Source organism: Dermacentor andersoni, chromosome 2 (genome assembly GCF_023375885.2).
Source record: "Dermacentor andersoni chromosome 2, qqDerAnde1_hic_scaffold, whole genome shotgun sequence".
NCBI lineage: Eukaryota > Metazoa > Arthropoda > Arachnida > Ixodida > Ixodidae > Dermacentor > Dermacentor andersoni.
In genome coordinates, this window is record NC_092815.1 from 59,295,059 (window position 1) to 59,316,865 (window position 21,807).

The 21,807-nt window shown below is 44.2% G+C and overlaps 1 protein-coding gene across 1 annotated transcript in view; it reads right to left on the reverse strand.

Annotated features, from left to right (window-relative positions):
- The window catches only part of Cbp80 (Nuclear cap-binding protein subunit 1), a 123,134-nt gene that overhangs the window by 13,959 nt on the left and 87,368 nt on the right, over nucleotides 1–21,807 (reverse strand). Inside the window, exons 20-21 of the mRNA XM_050189232.3 lie at nucleotides 18,858–18,961; nucleotides 10,426–10,528 (exon numbers count right to left, since the gene is read on the reverse strand). Coding sequence (XP_050045189.2) covers nucleotides 10,426–10,528; nucleotides 18,858–18,961 — 207 coding nt within the window. The remainder of the gene's footprint in view (nucleotides 1–10,425; nucleotides 10,529–18,857; nucleotides 18,962–21,807) is intronic.

Here is a 21,807-nt window from a genome sequence, read left to right on the forward strand (position 1 = left end):
TCATTGGCGCTAGAAATAAAGTTTGTTTTTCACGGCCTACTGTATACATCATCTATTCTTTAGAGCAAGTAGCGAATTCGAGTTCAGAGCTGCAAAGGTAAAGAGCGCAAACGCGTCTAAATTTTTTTTTTTTTTTTTTGGTAAACGCAGTCCAGATATAGCGATCATCGGTTATAACGATCATATTTTCCGTCTTTCTCGATATCGTTATAAGTGGACTGCACTGTATTACAACTAAAGGATGTAAGGTTATGTCAAATCATGTAATCATTCGTACACTTTTGTGTTTGGACTATGTGACATAGCTGTGCTTTGGTTGCAGAGTGCTACTGATGCCCTGTGACTGCTTATTGCGAAAAAGTGTCACTCCACTCATTTGGTGATAAAGAATTTAGATCTCCAACGCGTTCCACATATAAATACATGAAGTTTTGCAACATACAGGTACAAGACTTAAATTTAAGAGAGGACACGGGGGTAGTAGAGATTAAAAAATCACTTTTTTGAAAACATTATTTTTGGATTCTACAGTGTCTGATGCATTATCTCAGAAATTTTCATGCATCTTGAACCAATATTTGGGTCTTAATGGCATTTTATATGACGTCGACGAGCTGTATTTTTATTGATGAAAGCACAAAAATGGGCCTTTCTCTGACGCGCAGTTGCTGTTCTAAGTTTCCAATCGCAGCCATCTTGGTCTCGTTTCAAAGAGCCGCGCTTCTCATTTAGTTTTTGTGCCACTGCTGCTCTGTGCGCTGAATGGGTATGAATAAAAAGCCAGAAAAAAAGCTGTCCCGATGTGCAATTCCATTCATCGACTGAGACACATGACCGTAAGGACGTCATGCCATTGGCAGACTTTTGCTGCCGTCTGCTCGGGAGTGCGAAACTCGGCACGAAACAATGTCAAATTCAGTTTGCTACAGGCCATAAATTCAGTGAACAGAAGAAGAAACGAAGGGTGTTAAACTTTTGAAAGTGCGCAGTAGCTTTGGAAGATGCCAGCAATAGTTTGCTACCCATGCCAAGCACCGCCAAAGCCTCCCCCTATGACAGCGAAATAGGCTTAGTAGATGAAAGCTGTTCTGGCAGCGGCCGGTGTTCGTGCACCATTCCAGCAAAACTAATGCAGCCCGATGATTTACAGAAAGTGAAGGCTCAAGAAAAACTGCAAGGCTTTGCTTCAACACCAGCTACCAAGCGAAAATCAGATTTTCTTGCTTGCGCTGATGCAGCCGCGGCTGGCTCGGATGTGATGGAGACGCACCTCGTTATTGTAAGCTTTTATTCTATAAATGCTCTGTTGCCTTGTGTGAAGCGCCAGTTGCAGTGCGGCAGCAGGCAAAGATGAACGTGACTGCGGTCACACCATACAGATAGCCATCTTGTGTGCTATCTGCGGTGACGCGGCGTTGGTACGGAGTTCGTTGCACGGGAGCAGCGGCCAAACGTCCACCCCATTGCTCGTGAATAATCTCGCTGGTCACGAAATGCCGAGCACTATTAATTGGCAAACAGCATTAAATGACATTTTCTACGATTAAAGTTATTCATCTTGTGCGCAACCTGCGGTGATGCCATGCCGACTAAACGTGCAACCCATTCCTCGTGAACAAACACGCCAGTAATCACCAGTAATCGCCAAATGACACGATTTCTTTGTTTCTTTTTTCCCAATAACAAACGTTTCACACTGCAGCATACATACTGGGGCATGTGCCAGAGGCATACTAGCTTGTTACAACATTTAACATGTAAATACTTCACTGTATTCCCGAATAGATCGAGTTGTCCATTTTTCTTAACACAAACTTTATGCTCAGTCTGCTTGTTTGTGGTAACAGTATTTTAAGATCTAGGACAGCTACAACTGTAATTTTTTTTTTGTGAAGCTAAATGAAGCTAAATGCATAAAGCTTGAAATAGTGCAAGCAGAATACTGCACAGCTTACTAGTCAATTCTGTATGCAAATATGCAAATTGGTTTTACTGTATAGCACTGATCAACATTTCTTTTTTCCCATTTTTCCCAAGACAAGTTTTGGTCACTTAGCTTGTTTGCTGCATCAGTATCTTAAGGCCTAGGACAGCTAGAGCTACTACTTTTTTTTTTTTTTTTTTTTGCAGCACAGCTAAATGTGTTGGGAATGCGACATTGAGAGCACATTTTTCATTTTCAGCTCCAAAATTTTTTATTTACATTTAAATTTGTTTTTGCTATGATACTGTGAACACAGAACTTCAATGAGCTGTCAAATGACAAATAATTGTTCAATTTTGAATCTGTTTCCAGCATTGCTATCCTTATGCACTGTAATATCCAACTTTATGTTGTTTGCAACAATCCCTTTAGCAGGAAAGTTTAATTGTTTCAACACACAATAGAAGGTAATTATTATCTCGGCAAGTACTATGCATATGCAAAATATAATTGGATATTTACAGTAAACACAAAAAATGAATGAGCATATGCAAATTTACCAAATTTCGTCAAGAAATAACATGGTTATCTCAATAACCCATGTCCCCCCTTAAGTGTAATTACATGACGCATACCTGTATCTTTCTTTTATCTGTGTTGCGCTATTTTTCGGCTGTGAGTGCAAGCAGCGAGTCACTCTAACCTTCATAGCGTTGCCTGTTCTGTATAAAAAGGAGTATATACTGAAAAATTTGAATGAGTGAAAGCTCACTCAAATGCTCACCATTCTGAAACAGGCATATGAAACAGACAACGACACAGAGAAGGAAGACAGATTACACGCATCCCGTTTTCCTTTTTTACCTTGCTAAATCACTGTGAACTTGTCCAGTTCACCACTCTTCTTGACATCTTACAAGCACTGAATGAATAAAACAAGGACTGGAATGTGCCAGCAAATACCTGTTTATTTACTTGTAAGCGCATGTAAACACGGGCTTGTGTTGCAGGCTTCCTTTAAATTAAGGTTTGTAAATCATAGACCTTCACACTTTCTGCACATGTATTACCATGCCAAGTATATAGGTTACCCTGACATTGCTTTAGGTTTACCTTTCTTTGCATAGCTTCTTCATTTTCATTAAGGCAGCCACACTCAAGTTTGTATGGTTGCTGCAAACCATTTGTTCGATTATTTTGACAGTCATTTGTTGCTGAAGTTTATTAGTCATTCATCAATCTCTATCTAAAGCAGGCTAAATTGCGGGCTAGCACATGACAAATGCTTACCATAAGAAACAGGCAGTGCTTTGATCTTGAGAGATGCATAAAACGAAAACAAGCACCAACCCAATATGTGCCAAAATTCAAAAATACGAAACTAGTCAACTAGCTGACTAATTAACTTGCTAACTAACTAAATAACTAACTAGCTGAATGTTGGGAAAATCAGTTCTCCCGCAAGGTGTAGGAAGTATCATGAAGGAGAAAAATTATCATCCACCCAAATGTAGCATGATGCTACAAAAGAAAGCCATACGGGTTTCTCAGAAAGAACGCTTCGCAGTTGAGGAAAAATTTGTCTTGGTTCAGGATGGATGACAATTTTTCCCTTTCATAAAAAAAATGTTAAATGTCCACACTGCCTTACAAATATGTGCTTTTTCTTGACTGCATTTTCTATTTTTCATCTTAGAAAACAGAAACAAAATTATGGGAAGATTAACAGTAGGAATGCCATATGCACACTCCAGCTTTGTGACTTTTCTTTCACAACTCATTTGCCCACAGGTGCAGTCTTGGTAAAAAAACTTAAGGCCGCTATGAACGGCCAGGGAGTGGCTGCAGTCCACTATCGTGGCACTGCCACCGTTGCCGCTCGCTTGCGCCGAGAATAAAGAGGGTGAGGGAAGCATGTCTCTTACTCTCAAGCATCCTTTGATAACAGTGCTCGTGAAAAACTAGTGCGGCAAGTGCAGCGCGAAGGCGACGGTGACGAAACGGAAGCCATTTGACCGGCTATCATGCCGTTTGCAGCGTATGCTTGATAAGTGGGCGGAGGTCTCTGGTGGCCACTGTCAAACACGATACGCTCAAATTTCAGAATTCCGAGTATCGTAATCATCAGTTAATTTTTTTGGGGACCAAATTAAAGGGACAATGCTATGAACAGTCCTGCGCATGCTCGAACATGGGCACTTCTTGAGGATTGTAGCTAAGATCTGACTTCAGCAGCTGAATGCTATATTACAAGTTGTGCCACAATAGCAGCTCGTATTTGTCATCATGAGTGTCACAACTACCATATTAATCGAGAAAGCATAAGCTTCAGAGTGTCACCCGCATCTCTCAACGAAATCACACGGGGGGTATGCCTTAATGCCTTCAAGGCATTAAGTGTGGTTTGGTCTGTGGTTGCCCCAAACAATTGCAGCTTGCCCTTGTGTTTGACTGTAAACTAGCCAAGGTCTCTACTTTGGTTGAAAGGACGCCAGCTATAACTCATTTTTTAAAACTACCTGTGAAGCCCTTTCTCATCAATACTATATACGAAATACCTCTTCCAGTAAACCCGTGACAGCGATAGCACCGCCGGCGTGATGCCTTCACTGTGCGAGAATGTTATAGTCTCGTGGCCGTGGTGTACTTTACACGATTCAAACACATGGTGCCCAATGGAAAAGGGATAAACTTACACTGGCCTCATGTGTGCTCGAAAGTAGGCCCAAACGACAATGAAGCAGTATGCACGAAGACATCAAAAAAGGCCAAGTAGTGGGCACTTTCCAAAATGCCTAGGGAATGGGTCTAACTCAATCGGCTACTCAGGCAGGGCAAACATATTCTAGTTCCGAAAAGTTTTCAGTACCTTACTGTGGGTTTATTTAAAGAACTTCAACTTCGAACATAATCATGTGGTCGTATACAGGTTTATCAGAAAGAAAGTGTTGCAGTTGAGGAAAAATTCGTCGCGGTTCGGGATAGGGTGGATGACAATTTTTCCTTTCATGCGCCTTCAATTGAATGGCTGTCATTCAAAATTTGCAAGATTCTTTCAAATAGTTATTGAGTAATCTACATTGTCGTAGGCATGATTAAGAAGTGGATTTGAGAACAAATAGACATTATCTGCCTGTCATCTCCCCAACTCAGCGAATAAAAAATATAAAGCCACCCAACATAATGCTCCCTGCACAGGTTGGCATACTCACTCGCTGCACACTCACTTCACAGGTGGAATGTTAGTGGGTGACAAAGGGTGTGAGTGGGCATGAGTACGTTTGAGAGTGAGTGCCAGTGAGTTTGAGTGGACATGAGTATGAACAGGAATGAGTGCCAGTTAACACGAGTATGAATGATTTTGAGTGGGAGAGAGAGATGCAAATGAGAGAAAGGCAGGGACGTTACCCAGAGTTGAAACCTCCAGTTTGCTACCCTGCACTAGGGGAAGGAAAAGGGAAGTAAAGACGGAAAGAAGAGCGTGACAAAAATAAAAGAGTGAAGAAAAAAATGAAAAGGGACGGAATGACATCATTATGACATTAAACCTGCTTCAATCGGTGGTGTCTTTCTCACGGAGTTCCAACGTAGTATGAGAAGGTGTTTAACAAATTCGAATCGGCACTGGTGGTGACAAATTGTGATGCTTTGATAAACCAAAGCATGCAAAACTTTAGTTGTTATCAGTGGCCACATCCCAATGCTGGTGTGCACGTTAGCAGTGAAAAAAGAAAAGCTATCGACACGTTTAGTTGTTTATCTCTTTCGGGTAACCGCTTTTCACCATCTAACAAATATAATCTTTCTGCTGTCTGTTGTCACCGAAGCTTGTGTAATCTGATTGCATATTGATTGCATGTGCGACGCGAATTGTGTAGAACTTTCCGGAAGACACGCGAGCACGAGCGATTACTCTGGAACCTTCAATGGCTCATGTATAAAGGCCGACGCGCTTCACCAGCAGATCAGATTTCGACGATCGCTCACCGTGTTTGCAGCTGTCACTGTGCTGTGAGTGTAACTTGCCTTTGTGGGCACAAGTTTACCCAATAAAGGTAAGTTTTGTCATTCAGAGATTTGCTGCTATATTATTCATCGTCACTACCACGTGACATCTGGAGTAGGTGCTGAGTAGGTCCAGTCATGAACTGTAATTCTTGCTGTGCAGATTCCTGTTGACGTTATGAGGTGTCCTCCAGCTGTCCGAATTTGAGGGCCATCCCATGAAATCTTGACTTTCTTCAGCTTGGCGGCGGACAATCCACTGATGATGGAGTAGTCAGCCCCTGTATTTACTGCGTGGCTGTTGAGAAGCACGCCGAGGTCGGTGGTTCTTTGTCTTGCGTTGCAGTTAGGTCTTGGCATCGGATCATGGCTGCATCATGTTGACGTGTGGCTGGTACGTTGCGTTGTCAGGTATTTGGTCAACGCATTCTTTGCTTGCAGGCTTCGTCAGAATGGCAGCATGTCGCTGTTACGTCGTCGAGATAGTCTCTTCGGCGTCTTTATCGGCGGCGGTGGATTTTCGTCAGTTCGACGAACAGCAACCACACGTCCATTGGTTGCTGCTTTTAGTTTTCCGGATATGGGCTGATGGACCTGCCCCGGGCTGGGCCAGTGTATGGGTGGCACTGTGGTAACAGTAGTGGCCCGGTGATGGTGAATGGGACGGTCGTCGAGGGCTTCATTGAGTAGCGGCGAGATAGTCGGCGATATCACGAGAGTGTTCACCTTCCTGAGGGTGCGGTACGTTGACGGCGAACCCTTGCAGTCCCATCTCGCGGTAAGGACATCAGCGTTAGATGTGGCAGGTTTCTCCGCAGTGATAGCAGAGCGGACAGTGGTCGGGGGCTCTCCAAATGTCAGTCTTCCTTGGAATGCTGCGCGGGGTGATGGGTTGGCGAGCTGGCAGCGGCGGCGGTGGTGGGCGATGGAGCTGTGGCATTACCGGGCCCTGGCACAGGCATGGAGGGGAAACATGACGGCGGGCTACCGTGGTGTACGTCATCACTACCAGCTGAGGCTGTGGTGATTGAGGTACTCCTGGTGATTGCTGGAGCTCCTTGCATACGACGTCGGCAATCGAAGCCACTTGAGGCTGTGATGAAGGGAACAGCTTCTGAAGCTCCTCCCGCACGACCATTCTGATAGTCTTGTGCAGGTCATTGGTGGCCATTGACTGAACTCCGGCATAGTTTGTTGAATTCTTGTGGCAGTTGAATTGCCGGTTCCCCATTTCCAGTGTCTTCTTGATGCTGGTGGCCTCGCGAAAAAACTAATTGGTGGTCTTCCGTGGGCTTCATATCATTCCAGCGAAAAGTTCCTCCTTCACACCACGTATGAGTAGGCGGACTTTCTTCTCCTCTGACATTTCTGGGTCAGCATGGTAGAATAGACGGCTAATCTCCTCCGTGAAGATCGCAATGGTCTAATTGGGTAGCTGCACTCAGGTTTCTAGTAGAGCTTAGGCTCGCTGTCTGTGTATGACGCTTGTGAACGTCTGCAGGAAGTCGCTTTCCATGTCGTCCTCATCACTGTCGCTAGTCGACACTTCGGCAACAACAGAGGCAACAATGGCAAAAAGTCGAACCTCGTAGGTGACATCTCTTTGCGGTCACAGCAGCGCCGCTGAGCAACTTCTTTGCATTCCACATGCCACACACTGTAGTCAACAGTAGACCCATGTCGTGTGCCAGCGCCGACTTCTTCACGTTACATTCGACAGCACGAACAATGTCTAATTTTTCTTCAATGCTGAGCCCCCGGCGTCTTTTTTTTATCCGAGCATTGGCAATAACGCGAGTCCTTGCTGACACGACGCCACAACGCTATCTGGCACGGCGCTGAAATGATGTCGATGTTGATGTGGCTTCACGCACAAACGCACAGGGCGCTTGGAGGCCATTGTTTCAATCTCTGAGGCTTGTTGTTCTACCGGGCTGCCCAATGGAGACGTACCGACGTGTTTGCGCGACGAAAAGTGGAAACACTACGTGTTAACCCATACGTACGCAATAAGCTGGTACGGTTTATGTAGATACAAAACACACTATGTTCAATGGCCGCTGAGTCGGGGATTTGACTTTACTACTTTGGAAACGAAACTACTGTTTAAGCGGGTATAGTTTAACGAGGTTTTACTGTACTTTGGACTTTCTTTTTTGGTGGGGGACTGTATTACTTCGGACTTTTTTTTTGTTACTGTTTAATAAGTGTCCTTTTGTTTTTACGCTTTCCTGTTATGTTTGTAGCATCAGGACAATGCTTTTTGAGAGGGGGACATTGATGCGTGTAGTTGTTAATCTCTTTCAGGTGACCGCTTTTCACTGTCTAACAAATGTTATCTTTCTCCTGTCTGTTATCACCAAAGCTTGTGTAATCTGAATGCATGTGCAATGCGAATTGTGTAAACTTCTATGGAAGACACGTGGGCACCAGCGATTACGCATTGTAACTGGACTCCCAAGGTACACAAGCCTCGAAGCGCTTAAAAGTTGTAGCAAACTCAACAACCTGTCCGAGCTCGTAGACATGCACGTTTATACACAAGAGACGAGACTTCGCGCCACAAAAGCCGGGCGACACACGCTCATGCTCCTCGGGTATGACGTCCACAAAATGCCGATTTTGCCCAACAACACGCCGCCGTGGGAAATCACGGCTCTCACCGATGGCAGGCCACTTCCTCTCAATGTGGACCCTACTCAGCGAATGCGGCGCCTTGCATATGCCAAGAGGCATGCTAAGGCTACGAGTTCACTCTCCTTGACTGAACGCATCGTATACACGGACGCTGCACTGCCTGCAGACGACGTTAGTAACATTTGTTATGCGACTGCGTGGTACGACCAGACAAATGAAAATCAGAACCGCCGCCATCATATATCAGCAGAAGCAGTATCCAGCACCCGCGCTGAGCTAATGGCCATCCTAGATTATTTGGAGTGGGCCCTCGCAACTTCATCTCAAACTGACCCTGTTCACCGTCATGTGTACACAGATTCTCAGGCTGCCCATCGGGCATGTGCTAATATTATTTACACAGATCCCGTACTGCAGAATATCCGGCACCAGGCACGCCTGCTCCGTGAATGCGGTCACGATGTTACCATTCACTGGGTCCCTGCGCACTGCGGTATCCCCGGAAACGAGAAGGCTCATAGACTGGCGCGCGCTCATCTCTCTACCGCGCTAGCCAGAGCCTCCGATAATCCTTATCCTCTCTTAGCTACCACACCTGAGGTAGCAGACCCAATGGCAGACAAGCATGCGACCAAACAACGACGTGCCGCCTACCTCGCAGCAGTGGGCAATCCACTCTCTATACCGTCACTTCCACCGAAGGTATTCACACGGCGAGATTCAGTCTTGCTTCGGAGAATCCAGACAAGCACCCTCCTTACTCCTCACTTGTTGAACCGTTTCCACAAGGGTGGCACACCACCACCCGTAAGTGGGTTCTGTTCCATGTGCACATGTCGTGCTGATCTAAACCACCTTTGTTGGGAGTGCCCCCTCTACATCCCGCCAAGGCTTCGTGCCCTGGCCACCATACAGCGGGGACCCTGGCCTTCTTTTCTCCGGACTTGGGCTTGCCCGGATACCACGTCTCCGGACCATGCCATCGAGCTCTGGCGAGCACTGCTGCTGTTCCTTCAGGACCCTGCAGCACCACCCGTCGGCGATCGGCTCCGCGACAGCCACAAGCGTCATGACGCCCCCACTTAGCTGCCTCCAGGACGTTCATTAATAAAACGGAGGCAGCCTTACCCTTCCCCTTTTCCAATAACACCACTCCTCTTTCCACCGCAGCGTCTTCGATGCATTTTAATGTGGAATAAACGTGGTTTCATTCATTCATTCTCTGGAACCTTTGATGGCTCATGTATAAAAGCCAATGCACTTGACTGGCAGATCAAATTTCGATGATCGCCGACTGTGTTCGTCGCTATCGCTGTGCTTTGAGTGTAACTTGCTTTTGTGGGCACAAGTTCACCCAATAAAATTCAGTTTTGTCATTCACAGATTTGCTGCTGTATTATTCACCGTCACTACTATGCGACACTATTTTCTCGCCTTTTCTTTTTTTGAAACAAAGAGTTGCACAACACAAGAAAGATCATTTCTAGTGCATTGCAATTGATTATCAACATTGGAAGATGTCACCACTAGCACTGCTGCCCACACTTACGCAGCTAACCCCCTCCCTCCCCCTGTGCATACTTATATATGCCCATGTTAAGATGTCACCCCTATGCTTAAATCATTTATGAGAATATGCTGCATATCTTAAGTAATATATAATGTTGGTAATATATAATGTTGGCAGTTTATGTGAGGAAATTGCAGGATTCTAAGAAGGTGATGATGCACAGGTGATGATGCACAGGTGATGATGTACAGGGTGAAGAGAGATACTACTATCTGAATGAGACCACAAGGTGCTACAAGAGTTTCTGCCTGACAGCATAAATGCAAACACTCAATGTTGAAAGTACAACCTTGCTGAGCTTGCTTTTGGCGTCTTCTAGTTCTGACTCCAACTTTCGAACGTGCTTGATCATCTTTCGTATAGTGAGGTGCAAGATCTCCCAAACATAGGGCCTAGAGGAAAAGAAAGAAACGAAGTGAGGGCGAAACAAAGAAACAATAAATTTCAGACATGTACTACCACATTGTGTTCACAGCCTCCAGTGCTAGAACATTTGCAGGATCCATGACTAAGAAAAAAACTGCACTTCCATGCAACCTTAGAAAGCCGCCTTATATGCCACCAGATATATAGGGTACTCTATACCAGGCCAAAGTACTTGCACTGAGACTGAATGCTAAAGAAATGTGGTGGCACTCTTGTTTCCTGATGCTGGCCTGATTTCAGAAAGCAGACAAGTGTTGACTAAAGCAGGGCTTCCACATGCCTTTTTTTTGTTTGGTATAGGTTCAAAGCTCTTTGGCACGAGAACACGTGCAAAAGTGAACACAAGTTTTGTCATTGTTTAAAACACCACTCTAGTTATGCACCTAATATAAAATTATGCCTCTCTTTTATGAACATCGTTCCACCTGAATTCTTCCAGTCTGACATGATGGAGTCATGTTGCATCTAAAGTTACACCTCTTATGGTATCACTTCACTTAACCCATTCAGGGTAGATATTTTTTTTTTGTCATATGCAACGGCCCAGGGTCGATTTTTTTTATTGCAGATTCCATTTTTCTGAGGAACCTATTTCAAAAAAATTTACCGTAATTTTTCTAGGGTGACTGTAAAGTGAGAAAAATATATTCTGCGTTGGTATATATATATTGTTTGTTCATGAATAACAATAAAAAAGAAAATAAGCTTATAAGAATTAAAAATTTGATGCATTGTTACACAAACAGTTCAAGGCTTAGAAAATGCGCACATGAGAATATTTTACGTCTCAAATGTTCCTCTCTTACACTAATATTTACGTCTATAGCTAATGAAACTGCGTAGGTGAGCGCCCTCAAGAAAACGGTGTGGTTGTGTGCGCATCAAAAAAGCAATACGTGTTACAAACTTCCACTAATCTTCATCTGATCGCCAACCAGAGGTAATTAGTTCTCGCACACAACCCTCCCCCCCCAAAGAAAGAAATGGAAAGAAAGACAGAAAGAAAGGAAAAGAAAAGGAAACGCATGCACGATGGCATCCTTCCTATGCGCACCCCTGTGAGCATTAAACGAGCGAGAAACAGGCGGTCACCCTTTGAACGATTGGTAACGAGATAGCCATCAGTTTTGTAAGCCCAAGAAGCCGAAACTGCCCGTGAACAAAACCCAAACCGTTGCCCGCGTGTGCGCCAATGTGCGAGCGGTAGCATAAAGACGTGCCGGAGCAAACTAGCTTTAAAACAAACCATGCAACGAAAACTGAGAGGGAGGCGCAAGAAAAAAAAAGTGAGGGAATTGGTGCGCTTTTTAAATGTACATACGGCGCCGTAAATATACGGCATCGACCATTATGGACTTGTTTTCGGTGCCGTACTTTTACGTCATTCACCCTGAAAGGGTTAAGCAAGCAACAAAAATGATCTGAAACCAAATACACTCGAACCTTGTTATAACGAAACAGGGTATAACGAAATAATGGATATAACAAAAGTAAATGCCATTCCATTGAAATACCAATAAGGATCCATGCATTTTAAAGCTCGTTTGAATGAAGTAAAATTGTTCTGCCATTGGATATAACAAACTACATTCATCTCTGAAACCAAAAATACCGACTGTTGCGCACCGGGCATAGCAATTTCTGCCGGGTTCTGCACTTGTTTGGCACGGCAGTTCAAAATTCCCATAATGAATACGCCATCGAGCAACAATGATCTTTCTCACCACCACACATGCCTGCGCACAAGCAGCACTTCTTTATCTTGTTGCACCTATCTCGCTGCGGTACATAGCTGGCGAAGCTAAGCGCACACTCCGAGATGCCAATATTGGAAGCCATGCCTAGCTGTCTGTCGGCCGTATACTTCGACAAGCTTCACAACATTATGAGCCAGCAAAGTGGAAAGCGGAAGCGAAAGGTCATCACACTGCAACATAAGGAGGCTGTCATACTGGCTGTCATGTTGGTTCTAAAATGTCACGTGTTGTACACACCAGAGAGTCTTTTGTTGTTTTATTTAATTTTCATTGCAGGCTGCGCAGCGGTTCGGCGGTCCGCGAAGTTGTAGCCTTCTTTGCATGTTAAAGCTGCGCATACCACTGGGCATACACTGCAGTAAATGTCAGTAGTCGGTATAATAAAGTAATGGACAAAACAATAATTTTGGCTTCCTCTTCAACTTCATAACAACGAGGTTCAAGTGTATGTAAATGTCACCTTTAGTTGCATAATTCATTACAAGTTAATTTTTGAAGACAAACGTTCTATAACCGCACTGCAAGACACTGATATAGTCAGGAATGAATACTGCTAAGTGTTTCTGAGCTTCACTCAAGCCCTTACACCTTATCAAAGGCTGAACATAAAAAATTGATTAGTAAGACGTAAGTATAGTAAAGATGTAAATCTGAAAATTAAATCTCCAAACACAAGCCACAGGAAGCAATAAGAGAACACTTTTTGTTTGTGGCTACACACTTGACAGCTCTTGATGCTTCGAGTCGGAAGATGGTCACATAAAAAATTGCACGGATTGCAGAAAGTGCTTGTGAATGTCCAAAAAAAAAAAAAAAAAAGTAACCCGACCTCTTTATCTTGTCCCATTTTAAAGTTAAATGGTGCAATATATCCCAAATATAGCATTGAATTGGCCCTGAATGAAAAACACTTTACCAGGTATATATTAGAGACAGAACAAAAGGGGCTTTTAGACTAAAGGAACGAGCTTCCATGTACAATTATATATTCTTGCTCTCTCAGTGCGACTAGAGTCCTTCAATACTTCCATTGGTCATGAAACTGCTGTGTAACCAGTCCCATAGGGAGTTCCGTGCGCTAATCAACGCAACAGCACAGAAGCATGCTGCAGAAGGGCAGGTAGTGTCAAACTGCAGAGGTGAATTGCTGCAGATGCCTTTGCACAGTTGACCGACGCTTTGAAATGTGGTATCAGCAGAAGTAAGCTGAAGAAGGCTGTACATGTTTAGCTGAATACAGTAGAATCTCATTTATATAATTCTGCATAATACACTTCTGGGGATACCACGCTTCTTTTCCTTTTCCCAATCAACGTTCCACAGGAGCAAGGTGTTTTCGTACGGTTATTACAATTGCATTTTCACCTGAAATTGGATAACACGACTGCAGAAGAGCATCTTTACTGGTATTTCTAAAGCTCATAGCTTTATATTCCAGTGTGCAAGCTTAAAGACCATTCCGACGACCCATGAGCAACATTATAAGCTCCAGCCCAACTGGAAGAAAAATGCACAAGGCGCACTGACGGCGGTAAAGCGCTGCTGCGGCTGTGCGGCCGCACCAACTGGCAGTGCGCAACTGCTTGGCCAAGTAAGGAAACGGCAGCTTCCTTTTTTTTAACTTCCAGAAAATCTTTTTTACGCACATCAAAAAGAAAGAAGTTCAGTGTAAACTGATGAGCTGTTTCAACATTGCTGAATAGAAATGCATTGGCTGCGGTTCGTGTAGTGTTGAGTGATGCTGCTCTGCATAATGTGTTAGGCAGTGTAATATCACTTGGTGCCACACGTACCCTTGCTACTGAGTTAGTCATTGAGTACACCCATTTTCATAGATTTTGAAGTTTTCGTTAAATGTTACAATTTTTGGATTATAAGTTTTATTTTCCATTCCATTTGAAGATTTTATCAACAAGATTCCACTGTACCTTACAAAACACATTATATTAAATTGAAATATGGCAGAAGGCTGCGCACATTTACACGAAACTATGATTTATAAGAACCGCCCCATCAGACTCCCATCAGAAGCAGGCTCAGCGACGTTCCTAATGTAGGTACTCTCGTAAGGAGAATGTCCACGTAATGTGCGTATTATAATGTTGATAATATTTTTACTGATTTGTTAGTTAAAACAACATAAAGAGCTGCGTGTGTAACCAGCATAACCTCAATGATACGATGGCCCCCATTATGCACAATTTCCCAGCGCCAACATTTGCGAATGAGAACACAAAAATTTACCCAATACAATTACGCTTCTTTTATACCAGTTCACATGTTACCAGAAAACATCACCTTCTGGTACCAACATTCAGTACATTGCCAAACTGCGACTGTATATGTTTTTCGGCCGCTAGGTCATGTGTACATAAGAAAAGGCGCAAGGCTCCCACAAGTGAAAACTATTGCTGGAGTAGCTTCCCCGCAATACTCACCCGCTCATCTCACATGAAAGCACTGGTGTGCACTCAGTTTCCTATTCTGGTACCAACAAATTCCCTCACAGGTCGTTGCATGCTGCATCCACAGCTATTGCCACCCACCCTATTGCAATAAGCACCTTAATTCATCTATCTGTTGCACAGCGTGTGGGGCGTAGTGCTATTGGAAGTGTACTGCACGCTTTTCGTAGGCGAGAACCCAAACGTTCCGCAGTTCCCTTTTGCAGGCAACGCAAAGTCAGCATCCTGTTATGCTCTGGCGGCATGGTAGGCATCGCATTCTGGCATCTTCTACCGGTGCAATTTCATTTCGTTTTACATCACCGTCTTAAAGCACTATGCAATAGGAAAACAACCATGTGCATCTCGGTTTACTTGGGCCCTACCAGTCAGACACACGTTGGTGTCTCGTGCTGCACGATTCATGCCAAAATAAGCATGTGATAACTTCCCGCCAAAATGTGCCACTCAAGGAAGCTGCTGACCCAAGTCGAATACAAAGAGTGCAAAAGTAGGCTTGCCAAAGCTGCAAATACGACAACATGCATGTCAGGCCACTTGGGCCCCACCAGGTTGGCTCGCATCAGTACCTCATATTGCAACAATTCGTGCAATGTTTTATGTTACGTAGATGTCAACTACAATTGAGTCTGTGAAATTTTATAGTGATTCGGATCTTGTTTTCCATGTAAGCAAATTTTTCCTTGCGCCTTTTTTCAACCTGTGTGAACGAAGTTCTATTGTATAAGCAATGCAGTTGTGATCCCACTGAAAGCCTGTTGAAAACGTACAGTCAACGTCCACTATTTTGAAAGTCAACTTCGAAATTTTTTAAAGTCCCTCAGCGGTGCAAAAACGTCCAAGAAATCTGGTAGTTCTAAAAAATTATTGCAGGATTTTCACTGCTCCCAGGTGCTCAAATTGCCACAGGCACGTCCGAAATGGTGCTGAAGGCCTGCCAGTATACTTATTAGACGTATCAGTGCCCATACTGTGATAGAAAACGGCATGTATAGATAGCTCTCATGTAACATCCAGAATACAGTTTTTCACGGCGCTGGTCCCCAAACATGGCTGCCACGAAGGCATCAGTGCACCATATCAGGTCCCAGTACAATGGACAGTTGAAGAACCCACTTATAACAATATTCAAGTGCCACGAAAGTTCTACTGTTATTACCGATAATTGTTATAACTGGATATCATGAAAAAATCAAAATAGGGGGATGGCAGAGCTGATGTGAGGAATCTAGAATGGTGGGGAGGCCAGTGCCCCTCCCCACCACCTCCCTCCATCCGGCTGCTAATTCTGTTCACTTGTTTAACTGCTTCCTGGGCACTCCGATCACATGTAACAAGCCGTGGCTGTCGCCATTAAAGAATAGCACTCCTATAACAACTGCAAAGAGGGGTCACGGGTTGCAAGCGATATGCGAGCACCGCCAGGGCACCGCTTTGGTGGTGCCAAAAGGTGCCTTTTACAAAATGTGAGAAGGTTGCCGTGGCAGCCTGTCAGCTTGACAAATCCGGAAGAAACGGCGAGGTGAGATCGCCGCAAACATCCTGCCACGTACTTGTCAGTGGCTTGCATGACAAAAGCCTATGTCTGTCAGCCATGCATGCCTTACGCGAAGCTTGCCGACATCCTGCTCCAAGGCATCCAAGTGCTCCACGTAGTGCAGCGGAAGGTTCTAGCGAAAATAAAGCCCTCGAGGGACTGAATCATATGCCGGGCCTATTGTGAGGACAACGTTGAGGCAGCCTGCCTTACCGTGTGATCGCTGCCATTGCTGCCGTCAATATCCGATGCAAGCACGTTCGCGACGATTCCCTCATCGGTTAGAAGCATTTACACCCCTGTCACACAGACACCTGTGAACTCCACTGACATGAAACTCTTTAATGGAGATTTACAGCAATGGAGTTGCGGCCATGCTACACGGCACATTGCGAGCTATCGATGGGCGCTGCATGGGACAGAAAGAGCGCTGCTGTGCTTACTTTTGCATGTAACTGCTCACATATACAGTCACCGTTAAAAGAAGTTTCTTTTTTTTTAATAGAATATGTAATCTAATAAAATCACAGTGAGAGAGTTTGCTGTAGGTTACCGCAAGACTTGTTTTCCAAGCAAAGCGAAGTTCAAAGCAATGCTGCCCCACTGTGCTCTTGCTTTCATGTGTGGGAAGCGTGGGTCACGTTCAACCGGCATGCTTCGAGTTGTGATTGCGGGCTGTGTAATTGTGCGCGTGCATGTATTCGCGGTGAGCTCACTTACTTCAAGATGAGTGATGAAGCAGATAAACAAACGAAATGGCGGAACGAAATTTCCCCGTGCAGCATGGCAAAGCATTGGTGTAGAGGGTGCAGGAGCTACGTCCTTAAAAACAAATTAAAAACTGCCATTACGTGGCGTGTAAACTGAGGGGAAAAAAAGAAGACTAATGATAAAATTTTTAAGTGAGCCAGTTATGACAATTTTAGCTAACAATTTGTAGCTATTTGGGAATGAGCGTACTCCATCCAGCCGTAATGGTCATTGCCAAACTCCCTTTGCCAGAATCTCCATTTAACTTCCATGGCACAAGGGAGACTGTGTGACATGGAGTGTAACTTCCTTCACGTAAAGACAGAGGAGTTAAATGGAGTTTGCGGGTGCCCGTGAGAGAGGGGTATTAGTTTCCGAATCTATAGCCGTGCGCTTTCTTTTCACCGGCAACTTCGTGCATTGCCGATGATCAGTGGGTGGATTAGCCATCTTCCGTTTCCATGGCGAGTCAAACGAGGCTGAGAAACCATGTGACAACGAAAGATTTCAACGCAACCAACAAAGAAGAACATGAGCGTTTAAGGTGCTTGCAGAACCGCACTGAATAGGGAGGCAGCGAGCACATACAAGCAGTGCAGTTGGCACGGTTCATTCGCGTTTCTGAGGGTCTCGCGGCGTTGAGCTATCGGTGTAGCCCATTCGTGTTCGGAGGGGTGGAAGCGCGACGGGAGAGAGGTGCCTGGAGAAGGCTAGAAATTGAGCATGCAGTGGCTGTTGGAGCAGCAGGCCATCGCGCAGCGGCTCGAATTTCTCATTTTCTTTTTTTCAAGGATATTGCATTTCACTACCTTTTGGCTCGGGCATCCAGCAGCCAGACTTCATTGTTATAACCAATAATGTGGCATCACCACATTGTAATCAGTGGTGTTATTTCAACGTGAGAAAACATACAAAAGTTGACAGTGCAGCAGCTTCTCATGGTTATAACCGATATATTGTTAAAACCAGTATCGTTATAAGTGGGTTTGACTGTATTGCTTTTTGACGGAGACTGCTTTTCACAGGGTTATCAGTGTTATCAAACTGAAGCTCGATGCAAGACGCACCTGTTCTACTATTGTGCCGTTACTTTTCTTATTTACGCAGTTTCTTAACCTATTAGTACACTACCCATGATGCAGGTCACGATAACATCAATTAAAACTATGTATAATTAAAAAATACGTACTATGTCCTCTGACAGTCGCCCATTTCCATTCTTGGTATGCTTCACCGCAGTACATTGGATATGTTTGACCGCGTAAGATATACTTGACTGCGGTGCCATGAAGGAGCCTGAATTGTTGGGCATGTTCAAAACACCAGGCGTACAAAAAATTGGTCATTGACTGTACAGTGTTCTCTTGAAACGGAACCTCAAGGGACCAGGAAAATTGGTTCCATTTATCAGAAGTTCCATTTACTAAGAGACAAAGCTGAATGCAATTGCATGACTACAAAACCAACCAATTGTGAGGATGGTGTTCCATTTAGGAGGCAGTTCTGTTTAGGCAATATCTATTTATCGAGATTCCACTATACTTAGCAATGAGGCAATTTTTCTCAAGTGTTTGCTAAACTGGTTTTATATGTGGTCAATCATTGCCCTTATGGCTATGTGTGCCTCTGGTGGCAACTTCTGTCTCTACATGAACCTTCTGTGGAAGTTTCAGGACCAGCTAGAAGCATTGAAAGACTTTACCATTTTTTAATTAATCTATAAGACAAATTATTGGTGTCTTTTCAGGTCACACAGAACTGCTCTCTAATTGAACGCATGACTCACCTCATGAATTCAGGCGCCAGATCTTTGGAGAAGACCCAGTTAGCCACGGCAGAACATTCCACAATCTGCGTCTTCAAGTACTTGTCTACAAGGCCAATCATCATCTGGTAATGCAAAAAAAAAACGCAGCAACAATTTAAAAATCTGCAACATTTCATCTCAATAAAAGGTCAAGAATCACATTAAGAATGTGCTTAGTAAGATATAAAATGGGCACAGCAAAGTATTGTGCCTTTACTGAGCACCTCGCAACATTGCATAAAATATTTGTATCACCAAAAACAACTTAAATTTGCATGCTGCAGCAGTAGAACTTGCATTAACCCTTTGAGGGTCGATTTTTTTCGCTATACGCGACCGCCCAGGGTTGATTTTCTTTTTTATTGAGATTCCGATTCTTCTTAGGGACTTGTTTCGAAAAAAGATTACCGTAATTTTTCTAGGGTGACCGTAAAGTGAGAAAAAAAATATTTTGCATTGGTATATATGCACTCTTCATTCATGAATAACAACAATAAAAAAGGAAATAAGCTTATCAGAATTAAACATTTGATGCATTTTTATGCACATAGTTCGAGGCTTTGAAAATCCGCAGACGAGAATATTTTGCAAGCCTCAAATGTTCCTGCTCCTACAATAATACGTACGTCCATAGCGTAATCGAACTGCGTAGCTGCGCGCACTCAAGAAAACTGTTTGGTTGTGTGCCCATCAAAAAAAGCAACACGTGTGACGAACTTCCGCTAATCTTCATCTTATAACCAACCAGCTAGGGCAATTAGTTTTCATGAGTCTTAAAAAAAAGAAAAGAAACGGAAACGCATGCACGACGGCATCCTTCCTATGCGCACCCCTGTGAGCACTAAACGAACAATAAACAAACGGTTTCCCTTTGAGCGATTAGGAACGAGATAGCCATCAGTTTCGCAAGCGCAAAAAGCCGAAACCGCCCGCGAAACAAAATTCAAATGGCCGCCCGCCCACACGCACTCCAATGTGCGAGTGGTAGTATATAGACGCACGGGAGAAAACTAGTGCTAAAACAAACCATGCAATGAAAACCAAGAGAGGGAGATGCGCGAAAAAAATTCCCCACATAGTGGCAGCACATTACAGAAAAGAAAAAGTTAGGAAATTGGCGCGCTCTTTAAACGTACAGACGGCACTGTATATATATGGCATCGACCATTGTTGGACTTGTTCGCAGCGCCGTATATTTACATCATTGACCGTCAAAGGGTTAATTCCAATTTATTTACTGCTGAAAAAAGTCTTTAACAATTTCTGACATGGAACAGATCAATGACCAAACGTCCAGATGATTGGTCAGCTTCAAGCAAATGAAATAGAGAAAAAGGAGAGAAAAAAAAAAAATTAGCACTGCCTTTCCCAACATAATCAGCCCACAAAAGCTCCTTGATAAGGCCCCTCACTAGGCCTGGCCATATTGAGCTGATAAGTGCCACGCATACAATGCTTGCTAACGATCGTGTCTGCTAAGTATTACATCGCTACATGCCACGAACAGTGCTGAAATTTGCAGCCCTGTGGCTCGCTAAGCTTGAACTTGTGGTGGTCGGTACTCTTGTGAGGTAGGAGACCTCCACAGCTTGGACATAACAATGAGCAGTTGTTCACTGTTGACTTTTGTGCAGGTTCTATGGTAAAGTAAACCCCTTACCGCAATGGTCTCATGCCACATTACTGGATATAACAGTTAGATATGCTGGGCGCAAAATCCTTAGGGAAAAAAATTAAAGCCAGCTGGTTTGCCCCACGTGTCTTTGCACCACGCACAGTACACCTTTGTCAATGCGATGCAGTTATGTGATTGATGTCATTTTTTAAAAAACAGAATACAGCTGCTGGCAGTTTGCAAAGTATTGCAGTGTACCTGTAGCCACAGGTTTAAAAATCAGCTGAGGAGAAGCCAATATCCTATCCCATGGTGACAATATCTTTGCTGGAAATGTGATGAATAACAGTAGCCAAGCCAACATGTATGTGGTATAACTGTCAGAGTTGGAAGACTACACTTCATTGCTTTAACAATTGCAGCACTAAGACGATACAGCCAAATCTGATTAATTAGAACATGCTTAATTTGAACTTTCGTTTTTATTTTTTTCGAACTGATGCTGTGATCCCGTCAAAGCTATGTGTATTCCAATGGGCGAAAAAGGCCAGTAATTCGAACGCGCAAGCATGTTCGATGGTTAATTCAAACATACCATGCTTCGACAATGTTCTCAGCAGCACGCCAAATCACGCTATGGCACTTCCGACCAGCATTGCTCTGACCCTGCCACAGAGGAAAAACTTAGGAGAGACCCCTCAACGGCGTGCACAAAGAAGAAGAAAAAAAAAAATGCAGCGGAAATTTCACTCTCTCTCAAATGCAAGGTCGCTGTTTCTGCATCGCACCATAATGCCCAAGCTGCACTAGCGGCACAACATGCACCGCGAGAGGGATCAGTTCTAGGCTGATTTTCTTTGGCTCGCCGCGGCGGCAAGCAAGCCGCGAGTGGAGAAGAGCAATACGAGTGGCCCCTACAGTGATGTACGCACGGGAAACTGGTGTCATGCAGACCCACCCGACCACTCTGTTCATACTCACGTCCGGTTCAGCCGGGCCGCTTGTTTGGCACTATTGCCTGCTCGCGTCAGCTCTCGCTCGCGTTTGTTTTGGTCTCGTTCGCACTTGTTTCTTTGCAATTTCGGCTTTTGCAGTCGACGCGCGATTGGAGAGTGTTCTTGTAAACAACTGGAGGCTGCTCTTGTAAACCTCAAGACACGAGGCCAGCTGCTGCACCCGGCTGCTTACGTATTTCAAATGCAGGAGAGAGCCGAAGCAGTTTTCCGGAAACATGCTGAAAAGCCTGATGCTTACAGCCTCACCACGGATGAAATGCTTAATAAGCATTGCATTGGATTTCCATGCGCTGAGCAG